We start from the raw sequence: 12,757 nt of genomic DNA, 5'->3' as shown, positions 1-12,757 counted from the left end.
AACCCTGGACTAACCCGGAAATAGACGCCCCCCCACTCCGTGTGCCCAGATCAAACAGCTGGACTGGAGTTCAGTTCCAGATCGCAGGGGGAGGCAAGTGGGAGTGAAGCGGACTGGACGACGGGGAGGTGGGGGTGGGAGCCGCTCACCACTCCCTGCTGGGTTTCAATGCTGGTTTCACCTCCTCCTCCGGGGCAGATGCTGATTAACACGACATTACAGTCCCAGGATGGTGTTGTTGTTCTGGTCAGTTTCTCCCACAGCTGAGCTAGGCGGGACCCGCTGGGGGTGGGTGAGTGGAGTGTCCGAAGGCAGAGGATGTCTGTCACTCGGACACGCTGGTTATGTCAGCTGTAGTTCAATTCTCTATCCATCCCGGCAGAATTTTCCATCCGCCTCCAAGAAGCAGCTGCTGGGAAAATGGATCAAGAGCACCACCTAGGGGTGAAGCGAGGACCCATAAGCACCCCCAGCTGGCCCACTCGAAGAGGGGTGGAGGCCAGGCAGGAAGCAAAGGGCCACGCCTCAGCGGCTGATCTGAATCCAAGCCTCCTACTGCGGCGACAGAAATGGTGACCGAGCTGGAGGAAGGATGGGGGTGTCCCCAGCGAGCCCGGACACGGCCGCCCCCTTCCCTGAGGGATCGGCCATCACCCACGTGGCACACCCGTCCCTGCTGCGGGCAGACGGCTGGGTTCCGTGGCCCCAGGCGTCCGAGCACCGTCCGCGCCAGTCTGGTATCCGAGCAACCCGGCTCCCCTCAGTATATCGCCTCGTCCATGTTGTCATCACTGTCGGCCCCAAACTCCTCCCCGTTGTCGAAGTAGGACATGATGTAATCCGTCTCCTAGGGAACCAGCGGGGAGAAGGAGGCTAAGTCCTGGGGAGGTCAATGGCCCCAGGTGGGCAAGCAATGGCATCTCCCCTGCCCGGAATGCAGCCGCTGCTGGGTGGGAAGGGGCGGCTGTTTAACAGCGCGCAGCAACGCTGCAGTTTGGGACAGGAAGTGGAAGGGATGGGCACGTCCCATGGAAGCCACGAGGACGGGGAATCAGGGAGGTAGGATGGAATTTAGCCGGTCTGGGCCGAGACACTGCAGTGCAATGCTGGGGAACAGGACCAGCGACTGGCGCATCCGCAGAACAGGCCCTGGCTTCCCCACGCTGCCCCCGTTCCTCACCCCGCCCTGGAGGGACCCGCGCTAGGGGCCAATGAACCGCTCGTTCAGCCTCTCTGCCGAGACTGGGGCCAACCGGAACGATGACGTTTGCAACGGGGACACTTGCGAACTGGCATCACACCTGCCCAACTCAACCCTCCAGCCAGCTGCTTCCCATGGGAATAAAGGGCCCCGATCCTGCAGTCCCTGGACCAGCCAAAGCTCCCACCACTGAGATCAACGGGTGCAGGATGGGGTCCAGAGACTTGAGCGACAAACAACAGCTCTGCAGGGAGCGCGGCTGGCCGGCCTCTCCGGAGGCGCCTCACCTCTTCGTGTTCCTCCTCGTCATACTCCTCTTCCTCCTCTTCCTTGCCCTCCTCCTCCTCCTCCTTCTCCCCTTCTTCCTCCGACGTCACTTCCTCCTCCTTCTTCTCAAGGGTCTGGGGTTTAATAAGGAACAAAAGCCCAGAGGACGATCAAGCAGCAGCGACGCTCCTGTGCCATTCCCTGCGTCACCGCCCCGGCGTCCTGCTGGCTCCATCCCACCCTGCGGAGCCATCAGCTGCGAGCCTGACACTTCCCACTTCAGCTCCCCGGCGACCCAGGCTGTAATGCAGCCACTTCTGGCCAAATACCCACAGCACAGCCAGGCACGCACAGCCACCTGCAACGTGTATCCTGGGGTACTGAGTGCCTCAGTGAGTAATGGCATGCGTGATGTCCCTGAAGCGGGGCGCTTTGCATAGCTGCCCCTTATGGCTACCTGAATGTGTGTGCCACAGAATGGGGATGGGGGGTGGACGGGGCCAGAGGGGTAGTTCAGCAATCCAGGATGGAAATAATACCCTTCTGACGCCCAGCAGTGCCGTGGCGCGGAAGGATTCCCCACCCAGGAAATCAGAGGGAAACCATCGTTACCTCCAGTTTCTTAATGGCTTCCTCCTTGTCCACCGGGAGCCGCTGTTTGTGCTTGGGGATCAGAATGGTGGTTCCTATCCCAGAGGAAGAGAGAAGGTCAGAACACAGCCAGACAATGGGGCATTCCTGGGGGACAGCACGCGATAGGCAGTGGGAGAGCTGATTTCATTACCTTCATGCATCACGATAAGCTCCCATTGCTGGGATAAGCGCTTGGCCTGATGCTGGCACACACACCTTGTTAATTATTGGGCTACATTTCTGGGTTATGTGCTAGGTCACCCTATTGGATTTTGGCAGGAGGTAGGGCTATTCTGCTGACTCAGGCTAGAAACCAGACCAGGTGGGGCTCATTGCCTCCAATCCTGCGCATGAGAGGACCAGAAGGGAGCTAGGAGGAAGCCAGATAGGAGCTCTTGTGGGAACAGCAAGCACAGGTTAAGGATTATGTTTGTTTTCTTCTGTTAGGAATAAAATGCAGCCCCAATCAAATCTGTGTAGCCTGGTAGATAAGGCACTGGCCAGGCACTCAGGAGCTGTGGTTCTAATCCCTGCTCTGCTGGGTGACCTTGCATTAATCATTATTTTCTTTAATACTCACTCTCCTTCCGGAGCTTTCGAACTCGGATCTTTAGCTCCCGCGGTAAACGCCGCCAATCTGCAAAGACAAATAAGGAAATCACCAGACTGAGTCAGACTCATGGTTCGTCTGCTCCAATAGCCCAGCTCTGAGAGTGGCCAGAACCAGCTACTTCAGAAGGTGCAATAAACCCTCGAGTGGACAATGATGGAATAACAGAAGTTTCTTCCTTCCTACTAGTTAGTGATTGGTTTGTGCCCTGAAGTATGAGGGTTTATAATCTATGTATCTATGCATCCCCACCTGCACTCATCTATCCATTCCCATATACATTTATCTATCTACCTATCATCATTTGTTCTTATTTATCAATCTATCTAATGTAACTGTGGATGTTCTTATGCACATAAATGTCTAAACTTCTTTTAAATCCTCTATGCTTTTTACTCTGGCAATATCCTGTGGCACAGAGTTCCATAGACTATGAAAAAAAATTTCTTTCACCACTTCTCTATGTGTTGCCTTTCAGTTTGACTGGATCTTCTGTCCTGCCATATTGTTGTGTCTCTAGTGTGATTATAAAGGTGATAAACTTAGCCGTGTTTTTTGCAATTCTCCACAGCTGTGAATCACAGTCTTCCCGGAATAAAACTCTGAAGAGAAAGGTGAGCGAGGGTTAGACTGTAAAATATTCCCATGCATACCTGGGTTCCAGTCAATAGCATTATCAATGGGGCCCGACATCTGATATTTATCTGAGTAGCGCTCAACATCTGAAAAGAAACATACAAACTGGGGTCAAAACTGCAGTTTTATAATAAGCATATAAATGGGCCTGAATTCTCAGGGCATGTCTACACTACCCGCCGGATCGGCGGGCAGCCATCGATCCAGTGGGGATCGATTTATCGCGTCTAGACTAGACGCGATAAATCGACCCCCGAGCCCTCTCCCGTCGACTCCTGTACTCCAGCGCTGCGAGAGGCGCAGGCAGAGTTGACGGGGGAGCGGCAGCAGCCGACTCACCGCGGTGAAGACACCACGGTAAGTCCAGCTAAGTTGCGTAACTTAGATCGATCATCCCATCCCCCCCACCCCAGTGTAGACCAGGGCTTAGTTAAACTCAAACCTTGTCTACACATTTAACTATCCCGGTGTAGTAAAGCCATACAACCCCTGTAGTGTGGACACAGTATAAAATGCTTATACTAGTACAGCTATACCGGAATAAGCTAGCCCGGCGGAAAGCACCTTTATCCTGATAAAACTGCGTCCGCACTAGGAGTTGCACTGGTATAACGATATTGGCAAAAAAATCACACCCCTGACCAACAGAGTTATACCAGTTTTAAGCACAGACCAGGTTTAAGCCCCTTTATACCAGTCTGGAAGCGTAAAGGGGCCTTAAAATGGGTATTACTTATATTTAAGGCTGCTTTATGCTTGCTGACTGGTATAATCATAATAAAAAACCCTATCGCTTATCATCAGTAGGTCCATTTCACATATGGGGAAACTGAGGCACGGGGCCGGGAAGTGATTTGCCCAAGGTAACCCAGCAGGTCAGTGAAGGAGCTAGGAACAGAACTCAGGTCTCATCTGTCCTAGCCATGTGCACCAGCCACTGGGTCCCACCGCCTCATAAGAACATAAGAAAGGCCGTACCGGGTCAGACCAAAGGTCCATCTAGCCCAGTATCCTGTCTACCGACAGTGGCCAATGCCAGGTGCCCCAGAGGGAGTGAACCTAACAGGCAATAATCAAGTGATCTCTCTCCTGCCATCCATCTCCATCCTCTGACAGACAGAGGCTAGGGACACCATTCCTTACCCGTCCTGGCTAATAGCCATTAATGGACTTCACCACCATGAATTTATCCAGTTCTCTTTTAAACTCTGTTATAGTCTTAGCCTTCACAACCTCCTCAGGTAAGGAGTTCCACAAGTGGACTGTGCGCTGCGTGAAGAAGAACTTCCTTTTATTTGTTTTAAACCTGCTGCCTATTAATTTCATTTGATGACCCCTAGTTCTTGTATTATGGGAATAAGTAAATAACTTTTCCTTATCCACTTTCTCCACATCACTCATGATTTTATATACCTCTATCATATCCCCCCTTAGTCTCCTCTTTTCCAAGCTGAAGAGTCCTAGCCTCTTTAATCTCTCCTCATATGGGACCCTCTCCAAACCCCTAATCATTTTAGTTGCCCTTTTCTGAACCTTTTCTAGTGCCAGTATATCTTTTTTGAGATGAGGAGACCACATCTGTACGCAGTATTCGAGATGTGGGGCGTACCATTGATTTATATAAGGGCAATAATATATTCTCAGTCTTATTCTCTATCCCCTTTTTAATGATTCCTAACATCCTGTTTGCTTTTTTGACCGCCTCTGCACACTGCGTGGACATTTTCAGAGAACTATCCACGATGACTCCAAGATCTTTTTCCTGACTTGTTGTAGCTAAATTAGCCCCCATCATATTGTATGTATAGTTGGGGTTATTTTTTCCAATGTGCATTACTTTACATTTATCCACATTAAATTTCATTTGCCATTTTGTTGCCCAATCACTTAGTTTTGTGAGATCTTTTTGAAGTTCTTCACAGTCTGCTTTGGACTTAACTATCTTTAGCAGTTTAGTATCATCTGCAAACTTTGCCACCTCACTGTTTACCCCTTTCTCCAGATCATTTATGAATAAGTTGAATAGGATCGGTCCAAGGACTGACCCTTGGGGAACACCACTAGTTACCCCTGTCCATTCTGAGAATTTACCATTTATTCCTACCCTTTGTTCCCTGTCTTTTAACCAGTTCTCAATCCATGAAAGGACCTTCCCTTTTATCCCATGGCAGCTTAATGTACGTAAGAGCCTTTGGTGAGGGACCTTGTCAAAGGCTTTCTGGAAATCTAAGTACACTATGTCCACTGGATCCCCCTTGTCCACATGTTTGTTGACCCCTTCAAAGAATTCTAATAGATTAGTAAGACACGATTTCCCTTTACAGAAACCATGTTGACTATTGCTCAACAGTTTATGTTTTTCTATGTGTCGGACAATTTTATTCTTAACTATTGTTTCGACTAATTTGCCTGGTACAGACGTTAGACTTACCGGTCTGTAATTGCCGGGATCACCTCTAGAGCCTTTTTTAAATATTGGCGTTACATTAGCTAACTTCCAGTCATTGGGTACAGAAGCCGATTTAAAGGACAGGTTACAAACCTTAGTTAACAGTTCCGCAACTTCACATTTGAGTTCTTTCAGAACTCTTGGGTGAATGCCATCTGGTCCCGGTGACTTGTTAATGTTAAGTTTATCAATTAATTCCAAAACCTCCTCTCGTGACACTTCAATCCGTGACAGTTCCTCAGATTTGTCACCTACAAAAGCCAGCTCAGGTTTGGGAATCTCCCTAACATCCTCAGCCGTGAAGACTGAAGCAAAGAATCCATTTAGTTTCTCTGCAATGACTTTATCGTCTTTAAGCGCTCCTTTTGTATCTCGATCATCAAGGGGCCCCACTGGTTGTTTAGCAGGCTTCCTGCTTCTGATGTACTTAAAAAACATTTTGTTATTACCTTTGGAGTTTTTGGCTAGCCGTTCTTCAAACTCCTCTTTGGCTTTTCTTATACATTCTTGCACTTAATTTGGCAGCGTTTATGCTCCTTTCTATTTGTCTCACTAGGATTTGACTTCCACTTTTTAAAGGAAGTCTTTTTATCTCTCACTCATGGGTAAAAGGACTTTAGCATCACTGAGAATTCAGGCCCAGTGTTTTCATTTACATTAAGTTGTTTAAAGTCCAGTTAAAATGTTGGTCCTAAATCAACTGGAGCTGCCCCCGGTACCTTTCTTGGGGGCGGCCGGCTTGACATAATATGGCAGGTTCTTCATGGCTCCCCTGAGCTCTTGCTTCAGTGCCAGCATGTATTCCACCTCCTCACCCGTCTGCAGAGGGACTGGCTTGTACTCCATGGGCTACAGAGACAGGATGGGAGAGAAGCAAGTATCAACTTCAAAGCTGGGGCTGCCAAGCTGATGATACGTACGCAGGGGTCCAGCATCATGAGAGAAGGGGCCCAGCTGTGAAATCCAGACCTGGATTTCAAACCCCCTAAAGTTGGGGGAGGGAGTTAGGATCTGGGGCTTTGGTTTGAGCCCAGCTCTGACATATAAACATACTGGTGTGTATGTACCTTTGTGTGTGTGTGTGTGTGTGTGTACATACATATTTGTAAGTGTATGTCCATGTATAGAGATGTATGCATGGGTGTGTGTATGTACATACATATGCATGGGTATCTATGTATATATGTACACATGTGGGTGCACATGCATGTACATACATAGGCAGGGGTGTGAATAGGTACATACATATGGATGGGCGTGTCTGTACACATGCATTGGTGTGTGTGTCCGTATGTGAGTGTAGGCACAGATGCGTGTGTGTTTGTGTATATAGATGCAACGGGGGTGGGGCTATGGAGATTTTATAGAGTGCATTATGGAGTGCTCTGCAGCAGTGGTTCTCAACCAGGGGTCCAGGGCCCCCTGGGGGGCTGCGAGCAGGTTTCAGGGGCTCCGCCAAGCAGGGCCGGCATTAGACTGGTTGGAGCCAAAGGCAGAAAGCCAAAGCCCCAGAGCATGGGGCTGAAGCCCGGTGACCCAAGGCCCGCCACCCAAGCAACTTAGCTTCGCAGAGCCCCCTGTGGCGTGGGGCCCTGGGCAACTGCCCTGCTTGCTACCCCCGAACGCTGGCCCTGGCTCTTATATGTAGAAAAACAGCAGTTGTGAGCCGGGCAGTTTGTATAGCATGTTGGGGGGGGGGCTCAGAAGGAAAAAGGTTGAGAACCCCTCATCTACAGCCTGGGTTCACTTAAATTCTAGGCTGGCAGCACCTCTTGATGGTTGGGGAAGAGCCATGAGTTGGTGGGTCTCGGCTCCCAGAGGACACACTTCCACATCCCCCTTTGGCACCAGTCGGCCGCCTTGCTAGCCGGGGGCTGAAAGGCCACGTAGACTCCCCCCAGGTCAAGGGAGGGGCACTGGCAGGGCAGCGTGCGGGGCAGGTTTGTCCCACCACTCTCCCTGCCCCAGTGCTGCCAATCCAGCACCTTTCATCCACGCATAGTGACTGTGCGTTTAACGGGACCCCGACGCGCCGGACTCACAGGGAAGAGCGGCGAGGGCTGGAGGGTGGATGGGGGCAGCGAGTCGCCTTTCCCAATGCCCACAGCTTCCACGCTGAAGGTCATCTGGCTCCGACCCCTCCCTCTGCCTCCTCTTCCAGCCATGGCTCGCTCTGCGAGAAGAAGTGGACATAGAGCTGGGATCCGACACAGCCGAGACCTGCACAGGGGATGAGAGCGCCTTTTCTGATCCTCGGGAACCTAGAGAATGGCATCTTCCCAAAGCCACGGCCCCAGAAAGCCAGGGGAGTGAGCTCCGTGCTAGGAACACCCTGCACGTAATAACATGAGGGCCACCTCGCTTGGAGGAAGTTAGTTTAATCTCAACACCTCAAAAATCTTCAACTGATTTATTCGCTGCACCTCCAGAGCAGTGCTTGACCCCAGTTTGGGGACGAACAGATGGAGACACAGACAGCCAAGGGGGAATAAGGCCTTAAACCCAGATCTCCCGCAGCCTAGAATAGTATGCTCGCCCCTGCTCTATGCTCCTTCCAACACTAATAGGGAAACACACTTTCATTTTGTCCGGTGTACTCACCCTTCTGCTGCTAGGCCTACAACCCACTGCAGCCATCCTCTTAATATCTTGCAGCATGTTAAGGGGGGGGGGTTAAACGGTGTCCAACCTGTGCATTAGCCAACCACGCAAGTTGCCCTGATGTGGTACATGTAAGAGAACAAGGGTGCGCAATCCGGGACCCGGGGCGCATGGCTCAGAGCTGAGGGTGGATGGGGCACGAACCGGAGTACGTGGCGCTGGATTCCTAAAGGAGCACGTATGGTACACAGGGCAGGGCTCAGCGCTGAGGGTGCCTGACGCTCAGGGAATGGCTCCTAGCGGACAGTGTAAGCCCAATGCTCCAGCGGCTCAGTAACTAACACAGGGCCCAGAGCGTGTGAGACAGGGCTCAGAACTGAGGCTATGAGGTGCAGGGTCGGGGTCCCCTGGTGCACGGTGCAGGACCCAATGCCCAGGACGCAGGGCTCGGGCGCACCGGGCCAAGGCCAGGCCGGGCTCGATGCTCATTAAGATGCTCCCAGGCCCCGGGGAAGGGGTGTGTCGGGGCGGGGCGCTGCCAGCCGCTCCCCGCCTCCCATTGGGCCGCCGCGGACCGGACCGGACCGAATCGGCGCTTTACCCGGGCCGCGCAACTGGGTCGGGCTCGCGCCGCCCTCTCCGACGACTCCACGTGGGTTCCGCCCGGAAGCGAATCTGGATACACAACGTTCCGAAGGGGCGGGGCCCAAAGGCGGCCGCTCAGTGGTGCGCGCCGGGGCCAATCGAAGGACGGAGGAGGAGGCGGGCGTAAGGGGCGGAGCCTGAGGCTTTTGCTGGAGGAGAGAGAAAGAGACAAAGAGATAAAGGTGGATAAGAAAGAAAGGAGGATGGATCGAGGAGAAGAAAGAAAGAAATGGATGGATGGGAAAAAAGATGGATGGAGGAGAAAGAGAGATAAAGAAAGATGGATAGATGGATGGATGGGAAAAAAGATGGATGGATGGAGTAGAAAAAGAAAGAAAGAGAGAAAAACATGGATGGATGGATGAGAAGGAGAGAGAAGGGAGAGAGAAGTGTAGGGGTTTGTGGAAGGAGCAGAGGAAGGTAGAGCAGAGCCCTGCACAGTTCAGGAGGGTCTTCAAGCCCCCAACACTCTTTCGGCCCTGACTTCTTCCCCCACACTGCTCTGCCCTGCTAGCCAGGGGCACAGGAACCCATGGGGGCAGCGTTAGGATTACATGTGCATGGGGAGAGGGTTAGGGTGGATGGAGGGACCTGCCATGTGCTGGGCTGGGACTGCCCCAAAGGGGGAAACCCCCTGATTCCCTATTGGCCGGGGGTTTAAGTTACTACTGTCCTTGTTAAACCTGCCCTGGAGGTTGGGCCTCTAAAACTGGGGTTCCCTGAAGTGGCAGGTTTGACAGCATGGTCTGACCTGGAGCCATCTCTCTAGGCATTTCTACCCTAACAGCTGAGCATGCAAAGCTCCCTGGGTAGCCTAGATCCTCAACTCTGCCTCACTGCTACTGCCCAGCCAGCTAGAGCTGACTCCAACGGCATCGGTCCCCAAGACTGATGACCTCCGACAGTAAAACAAAGGGCTTCAGAGCTAAGGCAGCTACTGCCCCCTTCCACTGGGACAAATAACTATTACATGACATGGGGCCTTGCAAAACTGCCAACGACACAGGTCGTCAGAACTAGAGAGATACCAGTGTGTGGAGCCCCCATGGGAGATCTCCCATCCAAGCATTAGCTTGTAGGACCTGAGATGCATCTCTTCCATTGCTTTCCCTTGCTCCCCTCTTCAGCCTTTCCTGAAGTTGCCTCTACAATAGGAACAAAAACATCCATTTCCTGACAATAGGGAGCTCTATACAGGATTTTCCACCCTACCCTATCTCAGGAGCCAGATCTGCTCCAAGTTACACAGATATAAATAGCAAAGAACTGGCTGCTTTCAGGAACAGCTCTTCTGTACTCCTTGTTCTAAGATGAAATTTCACTCTCCCTCTTCCTCTGATTATTCAGCACCTTGCTGTTTTGCTTCTGCATGCAAACGAATCCCTCACAATAAACAGGCCACTGATCTTCCTGACTTTTAAAGAAAGATTTTGAGGCTGGTAGAGGAAGGCTGGAGCAATGGTTAGGAGGCTGGCCTCCAACTTAAGAGAGCTGCATTCAGTTCTGGCCTTATGCGAGTCATTTAGCCGCTGTGTGCCTCAGTTTCCCCATCTGCACAATGGGGATAACAGCACTGCCCTGCCTCACATGCAGGGTTGTGAGGATAAATGTGTTAAAGGTTGTGAGATGTGCTGATATTACGATGATTGGGGCGGGATAAATACCTCAGATAGAGGAGTTTAGTGCAACACCATCAGGCTGGATCCGTTTTCTAATAGGAGATTAGTGCTTTCGTATGGCTGCTGTAGGTTTAAATCCCGCTCAGGTTGCAGGCTGGGATGAGATCGTGTGGGTGTCTAGCTGACCTGTTGGGGATGTTTAGCCACATAACACAAATCAACTGTCCCCGAAGACTGCTCTCTCGGCTGCAGCTTCTGTCCCCAGGCAGCGGGGGGGGGGGGGGGGGAGATAAATGTCAGACCCAACAGGGAAGTTGCTAGGGTGAGCAAATCATCTCACGCTGCGGCCTCCTCACGCCAAGCGCAAGGCGCTTTGGCTGCCGCTGCTAAAGGTTTCACGGCATAAAGGAAGGGGACTCCATGCTGGAGGGGGGGGGCTGCGGGAGCCTTTGGTTGCTCCCATTCCCCCCCCCCCCCCCCATGGATCGCTGCTCTGAAAAGCGCACCAACAAGCTCCTTGCAGCTAAGGCAGGTGGTGCGTAGAGCAAGGGTAGCTGCAGGGACCACGGCTGCTTGGCTAAAGCTTTCACACCTCCCTCCACATGATCCAGATCTCCCTTCCCCTGGACCAGGGCTGCTCCGTCCTTTATACGGGTCCTGAGAAGCAGAGGCAGGGGCCTGTGTGGGGAGCCCCTTCCAGCTAAACTGACTTGGGGGTCTGTGAGCTGAGACTCTCCTGATGCTCTGTGTGTGTGTGTGTGTGTGTGTGTACAGATGTGTGCTTGTGTGATCTGTCAGCCTTGCCTAGACTACAGGGGTGTCATTTGCTATGGGACAGGCCCTTTGACCTTGTCCCCTCCCCCTGACTTTTCATAGGTCCATATGCTCCATTGTGTCCTCCACTTTTTGCTCCCCCCCCCCACCCCCAACATTGCAGGTTATCATATAATCACATATTCATTTATTACAAGGCCACTTTGATCATCTCGTCTGACCCTCCCATAGAGCACGGGCCAGAGACCTGCCCCGAAATAACTCCCAGGGCAGAGTTTTTTAGAAAACCCTCCAATCTTAATATAATATCCTAGAGGCTGTCACAATTTCCCTCTCCCCAGTGCCTGTGCCAGACTAGAGCATGAAATCAGGGCTTCCCGACTCCAGCCATGTAGCTTGATTTCAGCCCACACAACAGCGTTGGCCTACAGTCTATTCGCACACACACTTGTGCGAGAGTGTGTGTGTGTCTGGAATATTATATTAAGATTGGAGGGGTTTCTAAAAGCTCTGCCCTAGGATCAAATTTTCACAAGAGCTCAGCTCCCATTTGGACACCGAATTAAGTGGCCGGATTTTCCAAAGCGCGGGAACCTGCCCCGGGGAGAGGCTGCTGGGTGCTGATACCTCTGGAGGATCCAGGCCCCGGGTGTGGGTACCTCTTTGAAAGATCCCAGCCGCGCCGTGCCGTGCTTTGTAGCATGATGAAGCACCCTGCTACCTCTGACGCCAGCCCCCCGCCCGGAGGATGCTTTCTGCCGAGCGGCTCCTTGGCTGCGCTGCAGATGGGGTGACTCATCTCCCTCTCCCCTCCACCCCGATTCCGACAGGGCGGCCGAAAATAGCAACGAGGGGGGAGGGGGGAACCCAAAATAACTGCTAGCACCTGGCTGGTGCCGGGATGAGAAGCAGAGAGAAGATGCGCTTGGTTCCTACCTCCTGCTCCCAGGGAGCCGGGATTCTAGTCTCAATCCGCAGCAGAAGCGGGGCTCTGGGAGCAGGCCCAGCTGTGAAGTTGCCTTGGCAACCAAGATAGATGGGGGGGAGGAAGGGAAAGAAAGAAAGAAAGAAAGAAAGAAAGAAAGAAAGAAAGAAAGAAAGAAAGAAAGAAAGTGACCAACGTCTAGAAAGAGAGTCCCCTTCCCCCGGCCAGCTGTCCCAGTTTCATAGTTCATTTCCTCTCTATGGTCCTAGAATAAATCATTCCTCTCTCCACCTGGCTGAATGTCGGCTGTGAAAGGGGCCCAAGGGACTTAGGAACCTCACCGCCATTGAATTTCACTGGCAGGCCGGTACCTGGATCCCTTTGCAAATAGCCATGG

At 52.1% G+C, this 12,757-nt stretch overlaps 1 protein-coding gene across 2 annotated transcripts; it reads right to left on the bottom strand.

The window, feature by feature from the left end:
* Window positions 1-760: 760 nt before the first annotated feature.
* On the bottom strand, window positions 761-7,961 carry POLR3GL (RNA polymerase III subunit GL). 2 transcript variants are annotated; one of them, XM_065420504.1, is made up of 7 exons: window positions 7,839-7,961; window positions 6,516-6,645; window positions 3,365-3,433; window positions 2,682-2,738; window positions 2,081-2,154; window positions 1,489-1,602; window positions 761-847 (listed from the first exon to the last, which is right to left on the bottom strand). In XM_065420504.1, exons 1-7 carry the CDS (start codon window positions 7,959-7,961, stop codon window positions 761-763), a joined length of 654 nt encoding a protein of 217 aa, XP_065276576.1. The 2 variants fall into 2 exon arrangements, with proteins under 2 accessions (XP_065276576.1, XP_065276577.1); XM_065420505.1 differs by lacking the exon at window positions 3,365-3,433.
* Between the last annotated feature and the right edge of the window lie 4,796 nt (window positions 7,962-12,757).

The sequence above is a fragment of the Emys orbicularis genome, chromosome 20 (assembly GCF_028017835.1).
Source record: "Emys orbicularis isolate rEmyOrb1 chromosome 20, rEmyOrb1.hap1, whole genome shotgun sequence".
Taxonomy (NCBI): Eukaryota; Metazoa; Chordata; order Testudines; family Emydidae; genus Emys; species Emys orbicularis.
Note: the sequence above shows the minus strand (reverse complement) of the source record. Positions and strands in the feature narration are given on the sequence as shown.